An 18596-nucleotide genomic window follows, 5' to 3' on the forward strand; every position below is an offset into this window, starting at 1 on the left:
AAACGTCCACAACACTGAACAAGCTAATGAAAAGTAAACCCTGTTGTTAAGTACATGTCGTTTCCAAAACACGATGAAATACTCGCCATATATAATTGGGTACGCAAACAAATGATCAAAATCCATATTTGGCAACCAAAAAATCATTTTTCTTTTTTTTTTTTATAACAACTGTCAAGCCTTAAACGTGTTATAACTACAGTAAGCAGCAACATAGGCAAAATGATCATCAAAATCGCTTTAATTACTGAGTACACAAAACAATTTCCAAATTCGCCGTTGCGCAAAGAAATTTTTTTTTAAATTTTATATTTCCCATAAATCTTTGCAGACCTAGGCAATCTTATGACTCATCACGCGCTGCAAGCTATTTGCGTGCAGACAGAAACAGAGAGAGGCAGGCAGATGAAGGTTTCTGTTATATCCTACAACCACACTGTGAGGGGAGGGGGTAAAAAATTGGTAATTATACCGTGCATTTAAAGGTTAAAAGGTAAAAAGACTCAACACACTTTAGAATATTCACCCTTGAAAAAGTTGGCAAACACCTGACGCCTAAATTCATCTAATTGGAAATAAATCCCCTGGAGTAAATCTACATAAATAACATTTAAATTACACGTGTAATTAAACACTAATTGCAAACAATATCGACAATTGCAAATACTTCAACTTTATTTGCTACCCAACTGATTTACACACTTTCCCATTCCAAATGCATTTTACTCTACCTCTCTCTTCTTGCTTGTTTTCCTCTTTAAAAATCTGAGCAGTCTTGTAAGGAGAAACTTGTTCCATATGAATGCTTAAACAACAACAACATCATCAACAATGCCATAATCATAATGGAGGGGCAAAACCTTCGTTCCTCCGTCCCTGTAATCCTAAGAAACGCGTCATCACTCACCAAGATTAACAGCACACAAAACCCATAAAAGGGGAAAAATATATGCCGACGAATTCCCAACGGAAATGCAAAGTTGCAACGTCCCTGTGCGGCCTGTCAATGGCCTAAAAAGGTGTAAATTTACGACCAAAAGTAAATCGAAGACTGAGATTGCAATGGACTTGGTCGACGCCACAAAAACTTAGGAAATCTAGGGAGTTATTTCATTATATGTAAAAAAAAACAAAATATAACATTCCCTCTTGTTTATAAAGATTCAGACGTTCGTAGACAATTTTCAGGGGCCTAAAGTGACTTTAAAGGGTTCACAGATTGAAATAATTCTTTGCTTCAGACAAACGCGTTTATGGATCATTTTAAAACTCTCAAGCTGTTTCAAAGATTAACAAAATAAGTTCGAAGCTATTTCACGGAAATTTACAAAGCTCAAAACTAAGACGTTAGCAGGGCATTTTCTGAAGCTTATGGCTATTTCAAAACAAACAACCAGAAATGCTTATGCGCATTCCATAAACATCCCCAAAATATGCCAAGAGATTAAAAGACTCGGATAACGGTCGAAAGTTACACAAACTTGATCGCACATATGCTTTAATATTAAATATAAAAGGGGCAAGACATCTACAAAATGTTTGGATCTGCTTCTTAACTATTATAGCAGTGCCTTCTATGAGGACATATGAATCAATATCCTACATGACCATAAAATATATCCAAAAAAGGCTAGAAAATTACTTTCACACAAAATTCATACATATTCATACAGATATACACACACAAATATAATATATATATATATATATATATATATATTATATATATATATATATATATATAGATATATATACTATATATATATATATAATACATAGCAAAGTTAAACACTGTATCCGTGTTCTAATATGTTGTAGGAAGCCAACTAAAATTTGAACATAATTGGAAGTTTTATTTAAGCTTTAGGAGAGTACAATTCTCTCCCTCTTTCAGAATGTACTCTTCGAAAGCTTAAATAAAACTTCCAGTTTTTTTTTTAAATTTTAGTGGGCTTCCTACAAATATATAATATATATACATATATATATAAATATATATATAATATATATATATATATAATAGTGTATATATGTATGTATATACATATATATATATATATACATAGTGCACAAATACAAAAATATGTATGACAACAAGCCATTCCTGACCAAAACCCTCCTTGAAATCTGAGACACGATCAACCACAGGAAGATTCACATGATGGGAATCGGTGTAGGGTTACGCAAAGGGACTTTCTCTAAGGCTAAAAGAGGTATTAAATATCGCCATAATGAGAAAATCTCCTGATCTGTTTCCTGATAATAAAGAAAAAACTGATTACATTTAAAAGCGATGGAACCAGAGAATTCTTCACCGCAGTCCAAGCTTGGTCATTACATACTATTTGCAATACATCAGGGGCATAGATGCCCATGTATATTAATATATATATATATATATATATATATTATATATATATATATATATATAATATATATATATATATATATATATATAAGATTTATTTCTGATAACCCAGAAAATACAATTACATCTGAAAGAGATGGAAAAGTAATTCTTGGCTGCAGTCCGTACGCTACGTATAGAGTAGAATACAGAATTTAGGCCAAAGGCCAAGCGCTGGGACCTATGAAGTTATCCAGCGCTGAAACGGAAACTTATAGTAAGAAGGTTTGAAAAGTGTAACAGGGGGAAAACCTCGCAGTTGCACTGTGAATAAGTTGTCAGGAGAGAGTGAAAAGTAAGATATGAAGAAAGAGAATATATACAGAGGTACAGTTAAAGGGCAATCTAAAAGACGATCTTCGAAAGCTCATACTACATAAATTGAAGAATCTAGAATGTAAACCATCCCGTTTTACTAATAATACATGTAATATGAATATAAAACAAAGAGAAGCAGTGTGGCTATTTTGTATATGTTTATGTTTATGTTTATATATATATATATATATATATATATATATATATATACACACCACACATATCTATGTGTGTGATGTGTGTGTATGTATGCATGTATTCATCATACATACATAAATATAAGTAAGTTAGTGCACGCGCGTGCTAGCGATTTTTAATAAATATTCAATAAAGTGGATCGATGGGCTTACAATTTTTAGAAACTCGTTGACTTACTTGACACTATTAAGGCACACAGATTTACAAAATGTATAGATAAAGTTTTGCGTTTACTGTCCTACTAGGAACTGTTTTACTGAAAAGCCTTATTGGACTAAGTCTTGTTCAACACTGACTTACTAGACGTCATCGTCATATCGTGTTGAAATGGATTTTCTGAACTCAGTCTTTTTGAAACATATTTCCAGAAAAGTCGCGTCGTCAACTGACTTACTGGACATAATTTTCGTGAATATCAACTTATACACACAGCCCTGGTGGACATAGGCTTACGAGAAAGGCCTATTACGATTTATGAATGATAACAGCCTCGTCACACCTACACAAAAACTGGCCTCTAATTCTGTGTCATCTGTTAAGTGAAGTTCTCATTTTAATACGTTTTTTTCCAGCATTTTCATTCCGTATTCTAATGACAAAAGGTCAATTAATTTTTTATTCAGTATATCTAACTTTACCCTACTGAACCTAACCTAACACATATATGTGAGTGTATGTGCCTTGGCATATTGACTTCACACAAGATATCAATGCAAAAGAAATATGCTACTAATGTATCTTTAAGCATACATAAATATTACTATATATAAATTTCATAATTATCATAACCTGACAAATCCAAATATGGAATGAAACTACCGTATATACCTATATTATATCGACTACAGTTAACGCAAAAACTATCAAACTAGTAAAATTTACTTGACTGATTCATAGGATAACTAATTAAAAAAAGAAGAAGAAAAGAGTCACGTTTAAAAAGGACCCAGTTGCACTTCCTAAAGCGGCAGATCGTTTCATACCTACGTCACTGAGCATGCAAACCCTTTTTCGCTGAATGAGAACCAGACCTTGGTACCCGATGACGCTTACTTAATGGACTGGCACCTTGAAAGAATATGCAGGTGTAACTGTAGACTGACATATCGGGTGGTATTCACGAACCCAGCATTATCATTATTATTACTTTAGTAGATGAAACCTACTTCACATGGAACTCGAAATTCAAGCTTCCAAAGAATGGTGGTTTCAACCTCCCACCGCAGACCCCACACTGCAGCAGTAACTAATCATGTTACAGGGCCAGTGAATTTTCATCGCCCTGGGGGAGACGCGAACCCGCGACATCGGTGTAACATTCACTACACTAACCACTATACCAGCGGACCAGCATACGGTCAAGAAGATACTGAAAGATAACCGCCTATAAGTCAGAGGTCAGAGGTCAATAGCGGCCATGAAAACTAGTCTAAGGAGATATTGGTCACATAAACTGACCATTCGATCCCGAATTCGTACAAATGTCGATTCTCATATCTGTCCACAGAAACTAACTGGAGGCAAGACGTCATTGCTCCCTCAGGGTTTCGACGTAGTTCCTTTTTCTCATAACTGACGGATCTTACAAGCATAAGACCGCCCCAAAACTTAAGTCCAGCAGTAATCCTACAATATCTTCCATCTGTAGGCTGAGAAATTACATACATTCATAGTTACATACATACTCTCCTTCTTTCTCTCTTGCACGCACACACAACACACACACATTATATATATATATATATATATATATATATATATATATATAGATATAATTGACGCTGTGTGCGCGCGCGCGCACGCGGGTATGCAGCTGTAAAATCAATATAAACTGTAATATGTTGAAATGCCATAATATATTATATATATATTATATTATATTATATCTATACTATATATATATATATATATATATATATAATACATACATAATCTACATACTTGTATATGCAATAATATATATATATATATATATATATATATATATATATATATATATATAATTGTGCGTGTGCTCACAATGTTAAAGAAAAAAAAAAACTAACCTGCATTCGATGATGGAGCTTCACTGCAAACTGTTCAAAGAAATTCGATCCAGATGTGGAGCGTGCTGACCAAAACACAAATTCGATCACGCACACAATTGAAAATACACGTATATATCAAAACAAAACACAGTCTACGATCACGCAAGGACAAACTTTGTGTAATTACAAAGTAATTCTAAATGAGAGAGCAAACAATCATTTTCCGGGGACGACTGTAAACGAACAGTTTGACCTCGCCTGGCTCTGTGGCACTGGAAAGACAGATTGCACGCTGCAGTACAAAGGGGGGAGAGCAAAGACACCGCTACACCCACCACCAATTCTACTCACGGCCAAGAGAACACTGACTGAGTCAGCCAGGACATCCACACACAGACACAGAGCCAGCAGCCACCACCAGTCAGTCAGTCGCGCGACCTGCTCCCCCTCACCCACACTCCTAGGTGCCCACCGGTAGTCCATCACCGCCCCGCCTCCACCGTTTTCTATGGTTCCTGTGTCTACATCCCATCCGGAAAATTCTGATGGACTTAAATAACTAAAGTTCCACATCAGCTTCAGTATAGATAGCCCAATGACTTAAAAACGTTCGGGTACAATTTTAAAAACGGAGTTTATTCAAATGAAATACTAACACTTACTTTACATGATAATCTCTACACACTCAATTATTTCATACACTTGAAGAGAACTGGCGGGTATCTGCACTTTCCTATTCAAGAGACCCACATAGCTGAAATGATACGGGAAATACAAAGAAAGGAACAAATTTTAACATCGACATACTGAATAAAACTGACCACACCAGTTAACCCTTGGGTTCACGACTTTCATGAATAAATATGATTAAAAGACCTACAGTGCCTACAGAACAAGCAGAAGACAGCAACCTCAACACGACGTTTTTAGAAAGGACGAACAACAGCAGGCCCCTAATACGATAACAATGCTGCATACCTGGGCAGATAAGCTCCACAAAATTCTGAAGCTGTCCGGAGAACTACATGCAGCATTTAAAGATTCTCATTGTTATTTTACGTTTAAAAAAAAAACTGACATTGCTACAACGAGCCCAGTTCCATATTCCCAAAGGTTACAATGAAAGAACATGAGAAAATGACAAGGACAAAGAAGTCCAACATTTTTTTTAAAGCTAGTGGAGCTGCCCAGAAATAAATGCTAACGTTTATTTCTGTGCCAGAAATTCAAGCAATGATCTTCTGTGTAACTTACACCAAACAAGTAATCAACTTTACGAAATCATTTAAAATTACCTAAACTAACACTTTCATAATTTACTGTAGGAATATATATAATTAATTTAATCATGATTCTAGATTCACTATACATTCACAGTTTTCTTTAAGTAAAAATCTTGAAAATTATTTTTAGCAACAACTGCAGCCCTGTGTAAGGTTATTACGAGCAACAGACGTATATCAAATGCTAATAATTACTAAATAAGATACCATTTTCTTCATATAAAGAAGAATTATCCAAAACAATTTCATGACAAAATTTCCATACGCTAAAACAATCACACTAACATTCTACTTCATCCATACAGAATTTGGCATTCGTCAAAGGTCTACAAGTAGATGTAAATTTCTAAATCAGAAATTCTCGGTAACCATAACCTATCATCAATACATGATTACAGTCCTCAAAAACTTTCACAATCATAACAAGAAAACTCACTTATACGCTCCACTCTTTTCACTAATTAAAAAGGAAAGAAATTTTTATGAAAATAGACCTGTGTTAAGATCTTATAGTGACGCTTTAAGGGGAAAGCTGACCACTCATTTTGCAGATTCTGACCACATTTTTCATCATGTGAATAAAGGAACATGAATTTTGTTAAATCCATAAACTAGTAAAACAAGCATATAAGCAAGTTGAAGGTGAACTCCGACATCCAAGATCATAAAAACGATCAGTAACAGCATCCGAGTGGTGTTTGGCAACACCGTAATGTAAATATCAAAAGAACAGATTAGCAAAATGACGACAATATTCACATCATCTACAAGTGTATCATTGACAATACCAGCTTACGGATACACAACATGAGGTTAATTTTCTAATAATATTTCTTTACACATAAAAAGCATTTCCAAGAATCGTATACATACCGAGCGGAAATTCTTCTGAGGGGAGAAGGCTGAACCACAAATATCTCATTTCACACTGATGTCGAGTGGGCACTTAAAATTAAAATATATCAAACCAGCTCAGCATCATTTACATACCTGCAAAGAGAGACATGACCTAAATACATATTACAAACATACACATTTTATATATATACATGCGTGTGTGTGTAATTTGGCCTCAAAACTACAAAAAATGTGTAAACAGGATTTGAAATCAGAGCAACAAAATATTCCAAAAAATTAGTTATTTCAGTTTTTAATAAAACAATACACAAAACTCCAATCAAGATGCAAATTTCCATGAGTTACCTATATATAATCTCTCACTTGAAGGCAAAAGCCAATATGCAGAACTGAATGGCGGCTGACTGACCGACTGATAGAACATACTGACGTTAAAATAGAAAACGTCTTCACAGCCGTAGGTGTTTGATTGACTCTCTCTCTCTCTCTCTCTCTCTCGTCTCTCTCTCTCTCTCTCTCTCTCTCTCTCACACACACACACACACACACACACACAATAAACACGCGCACACACACACACACACACACACACACACACATATATATATATATATATATATATATATATATATATATATATATATATGTATGTATATGTATGTATATATGTGTGTGTATGTGAAAAAAAAAATATTCATAATCCATACTAATACAATCCAAGCTACAGAAAAGTTATAATAAATTCAAATACATGGTATAAAAATCCCTATTTCTACTAAGAATAATTAAGATCTGAATCCTACAACCTAACATACCGCACCTTATCGATCACGGGGGAAATAATTTGTACGTTTGATATTTCATAACAGAAATCTTCCCCTGATTTTCTTATTTCGCCAATAGTTTTAACAGAGGCAAAAAAATAAAAAAATAAAAAAAAAATAAGACAAAAACAGATCTTCCGAACGACACGATTTGGGAGGGGCCACGGCACCGCTGAATGAAATCAGTGACACGGCTAGCTGGCACTCATCCGCCGGTTTAAAATTAACCGGCTCGTGCTAAATCCCCATACATCTGCTCATTTTCAGCCATGTCCTTTACTTCAGACATCGCTCCCCCGACGCTTCTTACTAGTTGTCAATTAAGCGTCGGTATTACGAAGTATATTCTCGTGAGGTAATAATAAAGATGATTCTGGTGTCTTAATCTGGCACTTTGCGATGACGGAGACGTTGACATCTGCAATAAATCTGAGCTTCTTCGGTTTATGAGAGAGAGAGAGAGAGAGAGAGAGAGAGAGAGAGAGAGAGAGAGAGAGAGAGAGAGAGAGGATAGTGCTAAAAGGGGAGACTGTCAACTTACTCGTAACAGTACCTAGCTCTGGAAAACTTGAAAAAAAAAACGTGAGTAAGAGAATTCCCTCAATCGCTATTCTACTCATCTATATCTTTACAAAATGCATATAAACTCATTACTACTATGATTACTTAACAAAACCAAACTTTCATATGGAACTACCATACATCAAATCATTCTACAGAGACCATGAAGTCTGAACACTTAGATAACAAACCTCCGCCAAGTGCAAGAAATCCGTCTCCTATGAGGTACATCCCCCTTAAAGGTTAAATTCCTACCTCTCCCAAAATCTAACCACTTGATACCAGTTAGCAATTCCCAAATTTGGTTGCTGAAATTTACAGGCGTGGTTTCTCAAACCCGTAACAATTAAAATAAGGTTAAGTAATCTAACCAACAACAGAACATTCACCTCTCCCCCCTTCCCACAAATGTTTCATTCCTATCTCTCCCATGATCTAGTCACTCGTTGCCAGCGACGAAGATCGTCTCATACAAAAAATTCCTATAATTCTGCTAACGAAGAGACAAAGATACACACACACACACAATATATATATATATTATATATATATATATATATATATTATACACACGTAAATTGTACATACATACTATATATAAAGTCCTTGTCATAGCTAATAATTTAGCCAAAGGAAGTAAAAATGCACACATACAAAATAAAGAAAAAAGATAAAACAAATGATTAAGGATAATTATATAATTTGCTATAGTTACACCGTACGCATAAATGTATGCCTGAACGAGTGTATAATCTAATGTATATGTATACGCCACAAATCCCTCTCCTCCCAGTATACAGTTGGAAGTTATTCTCTCCTATAGCATCTACAACCAAAAAGGTCTTTGTATCAGGAGATACTCAAAGGAAATTGATAAGAACACGAAAGGGGATTCACTGAGTTTCACAAGATACAAAATAGACTTTATAGGTAAAGTATGAAAGATAACGTTAACCTCTTATCATTACTGACCACTGAGTCACACTCTTAGCCTCACGGGGATTGCCTAAAAGGTGAAAACTGAAACAAATTCAGGTTCACCGAGTTCAACAACTAGGAGTGGGAGTCTGAACACAAATTTTTAGCCAAGCTTACCACTAATAAAATTATGTCATGTATGCACAACAAATAATTAATCTTAGTACATATAGTATGTTAATCTAAAATATTACACGAGAAAACGAAAACCCACAAAATACATTTTCGACTTGTGTCTTGGAACTGAAAGCTCGAAAGGAGAGAGACCATCAGCAAGGACAATACTCTCAGGCGAGACAGATTGCCACTTCATAAGCATCAAGTGGAAGGCGAGGCGAAATGCGCCACATCGCTTAGTTATAGTCAGCACCTCATAATCAACACGTCAACTCGCTGGGCTACGGCCAGGAGGCGGCCACACACGAGCATGTACGATAGAATGAACAAAATTAATCGTTGGAGATTGGTGAGGAATTAGTGTATATAAAAATTATACTCATATAGTATAAATACAAGGCACATTGCAGTGTGTGTGTGTGCGCGCGCGCGCGCCAAGAACTCCCGAGCGCTCTTCTTTTCATGAAGGCCGAAAAGAATGAAACCTGCGAGTGTCGCAGACTGCTGAATCGTAAATGAAACCCAACGCCATTTAATATTTAGAGGTTTCGGGCCACCGAATTCCAAGGAGTTCTGCTGAAGAAAACATATCCCTTCAATACTAGCTGTTAAATGTTCTCAAAAGGGAAGGAAAGAACCGTCGGTGTAAAAGTAGTAACACAGGTAAAAGAAAAGGAAGTAATAATAATAGTAGCAATAAATTTAGCAAATTCTACAACTAGCTGATACATATGTATTCTCTCAACTGTAAAGTGAACTGAATTAAATGTTATACCTTAATAGAGTCCATGGGAGGACAAGTAGCTAACATATTCGATGTGGTAAGACTTGATGATTAGCTAACCTAAGAATCACAATGCTTTAGCAACAATGTACGAACATCAATATTTCTGAGAACTTTACAATATCCGACTTTACTTTTGACACCACGTTAATCTCTGTTTCGCAGTGCTAGAAATAGTTACGCTATACATGCCATACAGTTAAGCGCTGTTCTTAGGTTTCCCCTATCAACAGAATATGACGACAAAGCAGGTGAAAAAACGACATAGTTTCTTCTACAACTGTCTGCATATTCTTCTGTCTGGATGCGACCAGCATCCTAGACATGACCATTATCATACTGGTGTGCAGGCTTTCGAGTTGTTGCATCCTCCTCGTCTCGCCGAGTAGGATTTTAAATTTTCCCGTTAACATTCAAAATAGATATTATGCATTAAAGCGTCCCCATTCTACGGACGTCTATGAAAAAAATTAGGGCAAATTAATTCCTATAAACTTCCAGATCTGAGACGATTCCTTATCGAGCAATATGGGACTTAGACTTTCATTCTCCAAACAACAATACGATACTACTAACTATCATCCATATCGTTTCCACGTAAAACAAACATACGAAAGTTATTATTTAACAAATGATGAATGATTCCGTTCTCGGTGTAACTAAAGGTATTCTTCAGTTAACGAGAAATTATTACTATATAAAATGCATAAAAAAAAGACTGCTTCGAAAAAGAAAATGAAAACGAAAAGTATGGCGTTTCCGAACAAGATAAAAATAAACCACCACAATGGAAACAGCTCCTTTGAGTTTGACTACTTCAAGTCCAAGAACAAAGACATAAAGGGGATATGAAGAAGCGAGACAACAGAAGGGGTGTAACGAGCAGCAAAACAAACGAAAGAAATTGAAATTAAAACTCTCACAGAGTACGTTGCACGAGAGAGAGAGAGAGAGAGAGAGAGAGAGAGAGAGAATTATCAATGAAGATGTTCATGCTTCTGTTCTAATAGAGCTCTTGCAGAGAGTGAGAAAAATGAATTTACAAGAAGGAAAAACAAAGAAAAAGATACCGTTCCCAGCCATTTGGAGTACTTTAGCCTGATTGTATAAAGATGTAATGTAACAACTCCCACCCAACAAAACCGATGATAACAATAATAATAATAAATGACTTCCTACACTAAAGTAGCATTTAATCAGTCAATTAGGCAATCTACAACGAAATTACAAAATTTAAGACTGCCCTTGAGAGGATTTTAAAAATCACTTTTCCAGTTGGCCAGCAACTTTATATGATTTGGGTAAGAAAATACTTACCATAATACATCTAAAATAACAAAATACTTCGATATAATCACTATGAGTAATCACAACTATATTTATAGGCATGGCAAACGAACTCCCACAACATAACAAAAAAGGAAAATAGAGAGAAAAGGAGTAACAATTAATGCACAACATAAATAACATAGATTTAATATTAAATAACGTTTCCATCCATTGCAACATAATGTTAAAATCAACAGCCCAGGATGCCATTTCTAGGCAACATAATATCGACGTTTCCCTTTCACAGCAAATTTACGAAAAACGAAATTTTATCATTTTCATACGAAATTTAAATAAAATATATTACTGTGCATTTAAAATAAAGAACCTACGGACATACTCAGGACACGTCTTTGTATTACATTGCATTATCAGCCCTGGAGAATAAAACAGGCTGTTAAGAGAAATTATATAAAAAAAAAAACTCAAATTACAAAGAACACGTAACAAGGATGCAGTCGCTTGAGAGGAAGTGATGAAATGGTTTAATGGCTGCAATTTGTATAACTGCCACGCGGATGTCAAAAAAATTCTTAACGAGCACACACAAGTCCTAACGAATTCAAACCACCGCCAATTGCACTGAGGTGAAAAGTTTCCTTCAAATTTTCTTGAGAGAGAGAGAGAGGAGAGAGAGAGAGAGAGAGAGAGAGAGAGAGAGAATGATGATTAGCCAACTTTTCTTGACTAGAGCGACCTCCATTTTGTCATTTTCCATTAAACTGCTATCATGCTCTAACAATATTTATGCTGCATGGTGTATGTACCATAGGGCTTTTGATTAACAATCTAATCTATGAGTAACATCTTTAGACAAACTTCATAAAATGCACTAAGTTTTTCAAAACATTATAGTAAGAGCTTTTAGAATAAAACAAACATTGAATTCAGTTTCAAATACCTTAAAACGCCAATCCTTACAATGTCAATGCATAACCTCTTGAACAAACTAGTACTTTGCATATTTTAATTGATAAGAAGTCAGATAGTGCAGTCAAGTGAGTAGGGTACTAGTACAAGCCTTTTGTCTACACGTATGTAAATGTCCAAGATCCTCAAAGGAAAAATCTAACATGAGAGTATGGTATGGTACCTGAAGGAAATGGACAAAACCAAATTCTTTCACACCAAAATACATGCCTTATTCATTCTGAAGATTCTAGAACATTACTGATGAAACTCTCCAGTTCCTCTTTTTTATCATGCAGCTTGTCCATCAAACTACCCTTCCCCACTATATAAAACAAAAATCAAAGGCGATGAGAATGGACTAACAAGCTCTTCAGAAGAAATATTTGCAAGAGTACCTTTTATCATGGAAATTAATTTAATCCACCTTTCATGAATAAACGAACGTCAGCAGAAAATGAACTACCTTAACATATACTAAATGAATGTTAATTTATTTGTTTTCCAACAGAACTATTCATCTCGCAAACAAGGAAGAAATCCGCTCTTCCTCACAAAGCAAGAAAATCTCTTCACATGATGCTTCAACAACTAGAAGTTCACATGACACCGACTTGGAGGTAACTTTGGATACGACAGTAGCTGGAACCCAACCTCACCGTGTATGACTGAATCATGAAATTAAAGCTACAAAGTCAAGCACTGGAGTAACTTTTGTCATTCAGCGCATAAGACAGAGAACAGAGGGAGTATGGACTGGTTGACCGCATGATAAAAGAGATCCAGAAATAAAAGAAATGAAGTACATGGATTTAAAGGAAAACCCCCACACTAAGTAACTGAGAGGTTAAACAATATGGAAGAGATGTAGCAAGAATGGAGGCAAGTAAAAGGCTGCAAGGTGATTGCAGCCAATAGCAATGCTTCAAGAGCGTCACGTGAGGTACAAAGACAGCACTACCCTCATGCCGGGCAATCTCTTTTTGTCTACAGGAGACTGGGATATCCCCCCTCACTCTCACATCTAGATCAAAATTTCTCAAGACATTCAGCATCGAGGAAAACAATCACCTTATCAATCTCAAAAAGAGAAAAAATACAGCTCAAAATTACTCGCGTACCTTTTCAAACCACATTACATAGTATTCTAAAAACGCAACCAGCTTCCTTCTCTGAAAATTGACAATGTGCCCTGCAGCTAATGGCATTCACCTACATAATTATTTGAATAATTAGGCTTATATCAAATTGCTTCCATACCACTGAATAACAAATCCAATTTCAAGATGTATGATACACTAAATTCAAGTGGAGATAAAACCAGTTTTTTTATTTGTAAAGTGGGACATTACTAAGTATTATTATTGCTGAGAGTTAAACTTTTCAATGCCAAAACCCAAGAGCATTTATACTTCATTACAAAAGCCTCAAACAAGCATTGTACAATATTTGGAAAAATTAACATTATTTTGCACTGTCTATGCATTCTTTGCATAGGTTCCTACAGCTACAAATATATGCCAATCATCTAGTAAGTGTTCATAGAAAACTTTCATAAAATAAATGTACTGCTGTACATGGAAAGCAATGGCCTCCCATCACAAAAAATGTAAATTACAGTCATACAAACGTAATTTATATAAAACTATGCATGACTAAATCTACAAGCTACTAAAGTACAGAAAACTTCAATCAAGATTCATTTATTTCATATATATTGTAATTCTATGAAGCAAAAATATTAAATGGAACTAAAGTACACTATGAGGATTTTGCATGTTGTCTAGCTACATTGAAATTCCAGTGGACTACAAACCCACCAGACTACAACAGACAAAAGTAAAGTTGAAATACTATTGTACTCAGTTCTACCTACAGCATGAACAATAACCCTACCTGTGAAATATTTATTCCCAACCCTAAACTTGATAGTATGAACATGAATGACCTATCTCAACTCAGTGATAATGGGGTTTATATGAACAATTAAATACAAATTCCTAGTCAGGAAGCAAACATCTAACCTGGTAAAAATTTTCTGATGTTTCCAAAGAACTTGAAAAGGACATAAATTTCCTTGTTAAGCTACCTGGTAAAGTTGTGTATAAAAAAAACTCAATGCTGTAGAGAGCAAACTCCAATTAATCTCTTACTTAAAATGACAAAGAAAACTACACAAAAGTCATGTCTTTCAAGGAAACACAATACAATGGTAAGTGGTTTTCTCATAAGACTTCAGCACCAAATTTAGTATCTTATTTCCAGAGAAATTATAGGTGAATATCATACATATGAAATAAAAAAAATTATATGTAAGCTTGGTCTATAACTATCAACACCAACTGCTGATAAAATTCCAAATAATGACAAAGTGTATTAACACCAGAGAAATAATATCATGAACAGCAATGCACCCAATGAAAAGTTTAACATTAAACCATATAATGGTGTAATCAATGTAATATTAGGTTTAGGTTAGGTAGCATTTACATACTATACAATTGATGTCATATTAGGTTAAGGTTAAGTAACATTCAAATGCTATACAAATTACCCATGAAATATTAAAATTCAAGCCTTATGGCCTGTTGAGGTAATGTTTTTAGTCGAGTTCAAAGCTAGCACATTCAACACCTACAAACAGAAACACAGCCAAAGTATAGGTCTAATCTAGAAGCTTCATTAAATATCAGTCCTAAGCCAAAGAACATTTGTAAATTTTGTTTTCTATGAACAACATAAGTCTCACTAGGCTAGCCTAAGTTAAGAAAACAACTTAGTGTAGCAAAGGCTACCACTACGCTTTGCTGGCAAATAAGCAGCTAAAGTCTACACCAAGCTTAAACTAGCCTCGCCACCTAGCTGAGTTATTCCATCTTCCTCTGACTGTCAAACAATAATTGGTGACCATAGTTTTATGGTAATTGAGGTTGGGAGGCCCAGACAACAGAGGTTTATCATTAAATACTGCTTCTCCAAGGTTGACACCCACTTAAGTCAGGTAAGGTTGATGTCGCAAAGCACACCAGGTGCTAAGATGGTAGGTCAATGCCCTACTGGTTAGGTTAAGTTAGTTTGGGGAAAGGTTAATTGGGATGCATACCAGCACAGTACATAGTATCTAGTTTTTTTGTTTTTACCCACCACTGTACTGATATATAAACAGGGAGTGTAGCCTACCGTTAGTTGGTTTAGCCAGTATCTGCTGCAGAAATTAATGTCATAATCACCAAAATCTCATAAAAAGCTATCAGAAATAAAAAATTTGTCCTTAAAATACTGGCTTCAGAATACCATTTACCACTACAGACCTTAGATCCAAAGCTATAACATCCTAGCCTAATCAGGTACAATGTACATAGGTTACTCAGAGGGCACTGCTCTAGTATTGTTCATTTATTAGAACTTTGGAACCTAGGTCTAGTCCGAGGGCATGGCTGGTTCAGATAAGACCTGGTGCCCTAGGTCAGGTTAGGATGCATTCCTGTATTTTCTATGATATAAGGTGTTCTAAGTCAGGTAAGGCATGTAGACCTATGTTAGGTTAGGGAAGACAGGTAAGGTTAGAAAGCACTTGTTTTCACATTCCCTTTTTCAAAATCCCACTTTAGCGTAAGATTCAAGGCAGCGTGAAATGGGGTAACCCATTCTTAATAAAAATGAATATCGAATTCCCAAAAATTTCTTTGAATCAACAGTATCTGAAAAACTAAATAATCATACCTCAGTTAACAGATGGTTTAATTATGAAAAGATCCCCACCATTAACAGACATTTGCTCCATTTGAGGACAGACAAAGACAACTGGCTAGTGCATGTACGGATCAAGCACGTCACTTATGTGTTGTCCCGAACTGCAACAAATGGAAGGGCATGGAGTTGGTGTTGAAGCAAGAAGCAGAGCCCAACACAGAACTGCAAGAGCAGCAACAAACAACAGCTGAAGAACTGTCTTAGAGGAAGGGGAGGAAACGGAGAATAACCTTAGTCCATTAATTAAAGAAAGGTGTTCATACTGAAGGGAAATACAAATTCCTTGAAAAATATCACCATAACAAAGCTGTAATAAACTGTGTTATAAACCTGCTGAATGACAATGCTTTTTTGCTTTAGGAACAACTTAAAACAAGTAAAACAAATCATCGGAAAAGTTTTTTGGTTGAGAAAAGAAGTGTCTCAAAATGCAAGAGTAGAAAGAGACAGAAATAAGAAACCCCAGAAGAACAGTTGCCAGGCATTTTTATGGAAAGGAAAGCCTCCTCAAATTAAGAGGACTAAAAGCACTCCTCCTCTTCACCTTTCTCACACCTACCACATACACCATCAGATCTCCCAATTACGTACTGCTAAAATGAGATCAAATTTGCATTTATTTCACCTACTTAATGATTTTTTTTTGTATAATTTGTGTATGCAAGGCATATTAATTAGAGTTAAAAGGCTTTTACCTGGTGTATTTTGGGAGGTATGGAGTGAATTAATCCAATTCCCATTAACCCGTATTTGAAAAATTTGCTCAATTACAGAACAGCCTTCTGAAATAAAGTTGTGTAACTGAGGTATGACTATTTCCCTTTCGTATTCAGGCATTTGTTTAGGTAACTTTAGCCTACCCTCCATTTTTACATAATATACAAGATAAATTTCCAAACTTAGGAGGAAGACCTAGTGTTGACTGAATTTAAAGTTAGGCCTACTAGCCCTTCTGATATAACCAACTGTATAAGATTGGGTAGACCTTAGGCTAACATGTTGATATAAGTGAAGGCTATTAGGATACTGCAGCCTTGTTCCCACCTGTCACCAACCAGAATATTTACAGCCTTTTGTTTATGTTTGTGTCTTTTGTTTATTTCTATGATATTTACTCTCTTTTTTTTATAGTTACTGAACTAGAGGTGTGCAGGAGTAGTCTTCAGTTTTACTACCATGTTTAGCTTTGGAAGCTAGAGGGTAGTACTGTACCTAATGAAAGCATTCGGCATTAGGGTTTGAGTTCTTCCTTTCATTTGCCAAGTAGCCTACCATAGCTTCTAGCCTAATTCGCAAATGTATATGAGACAGCTCCCAACAATACCGTTTATAGGTTATTAATGTAATTTTTGACTGAAAAATACAGAAAAGATTGTATAGTTTAAGAAATGTAGGTATTTCTATATAAATATTCCACATCATTCGCCCTCGCGAGTACGAAAGCCACCAGGAATTGGGGTGCCAAATGTATTTCTCCGTGTTTAGTATGAGCCCCTGGGGATTTAATTACAGTCATCAGAAAAAAATATTACTTAAAATTCTTGTTCAGGAGGTAAAACTGCACCGAAAAATCGCAACTGCCATAGTCTAGGCCACCGTGGAATAGTAATATAGATCTACCGAAATGTACTGAGATACATGAGAAATTTGCAATCTTTACATTTTGGGGTAAATGTAAAGAAGATAGTTGCACAAAGGCATTGTTTATTACTACAATATTTGGTTAAACAAGTTTGAGAAATGTTACAAGATAATGTGAAATAAACTGCCTTTTGTTCACATTTTTACGTGCATCCCCAAGGGCTGTATTAAACAAGGCAGAAGCTGCACTGAGCGCTGCGTTTGATACCAACTCCGTAGATCTACAGTACCATTCCGCGGTGGCTGAGACTATGGCAGTTGCAGTTTTAGATCCTGAACAAGAATTTTAAGTAATTTTATTCGGACAACTGTAATTAACCCCAGGGGACCAGTACTAAACACGGCGAAATACATTGGACACCCCAGTCCCTAGTGGATATTGTATCCAAGTTACGTTCCTTGCAGTCTGTAAGGAACTATTCTGTAGAATTACCACCAACTCCTCAGAGATAAAAGTAAAAAACTTGAACAAAAGGTGATACATTTTTCATTACCTCAGAACATTTCTCAAAATTGCATCATCTGCACTGCATTACGAACACTGTTTTCTAAATTAACCAAACATAACATTAATAAATATCTTTGTGCAACTGTCCCCTTTGCATTTAC

General features: G+C 35.5%; 2 protein-coding genes across 8 annotated transcripts in view; one reads left to right on the forward strand and one right to left on the reverse strand.

The window, feature by feature from the left end:
- Window positions 1-18596, reverse strand: part of LOC135206179 (adenomatous polyposis coli protein-like) — a 626589-nt gene that overhangs the window by 604279 nt on the left and 3714 nt on the right. For 4 of the 7 annotated variants that reach the window (XM_064237487.1, XM_064237488.1, XM_064237479.1 and 1 more), the window contains exon 1: window positions 4969-5329. The exons of 2 other annotated variants lie outside the window; for them this stretch is intronic. The gene's annotated coding sequence lies outside the window, so the exon portion shown is untranslated. Of the gene's footprint in view, window positions 1-4968; window positions 5330-7106; window positions 7177-18596 lie in introns of those variants that run through there. One more of the 7 variants, XM_064237481.1, reaches the window with a different exon arrangement.
- LOC135206180 (uncharacterized) overlaps window positions 15443-18596 on the forward strand; it is a 32604-nt gene continuing 29450 nt past the window's right edge. Inside the window, exon 1 of the mRNA XM_064237489.1 lies at window positions 15443-15594. Within this exon, the coding sequence (XP_064093559.1) occupies window positions 15511-15594 (84 nt within the window). The 5' untranslated portion in view covers window positions 15443-15510. The remainder of the gene's footprint in view (window positions 15595-18596) is intronic.

The sequence above is a fragment of the Macrobrachium nipponense genome, chromosome 29, assembly GCF_015104395.2.
Source record: "Macrobrachium nipponense isolate FS-2020 chromosome 29, ASM1510439v2, whole genome shotgun sequence".
NCBI classification, from domain to species: domain Eukaryota; kingdom Metazoa; phylum Arthropoda; class Malacostraca; order Decapoda; family Palaemonidae; genus Macrobrachium; species Macrobrachium nipponense.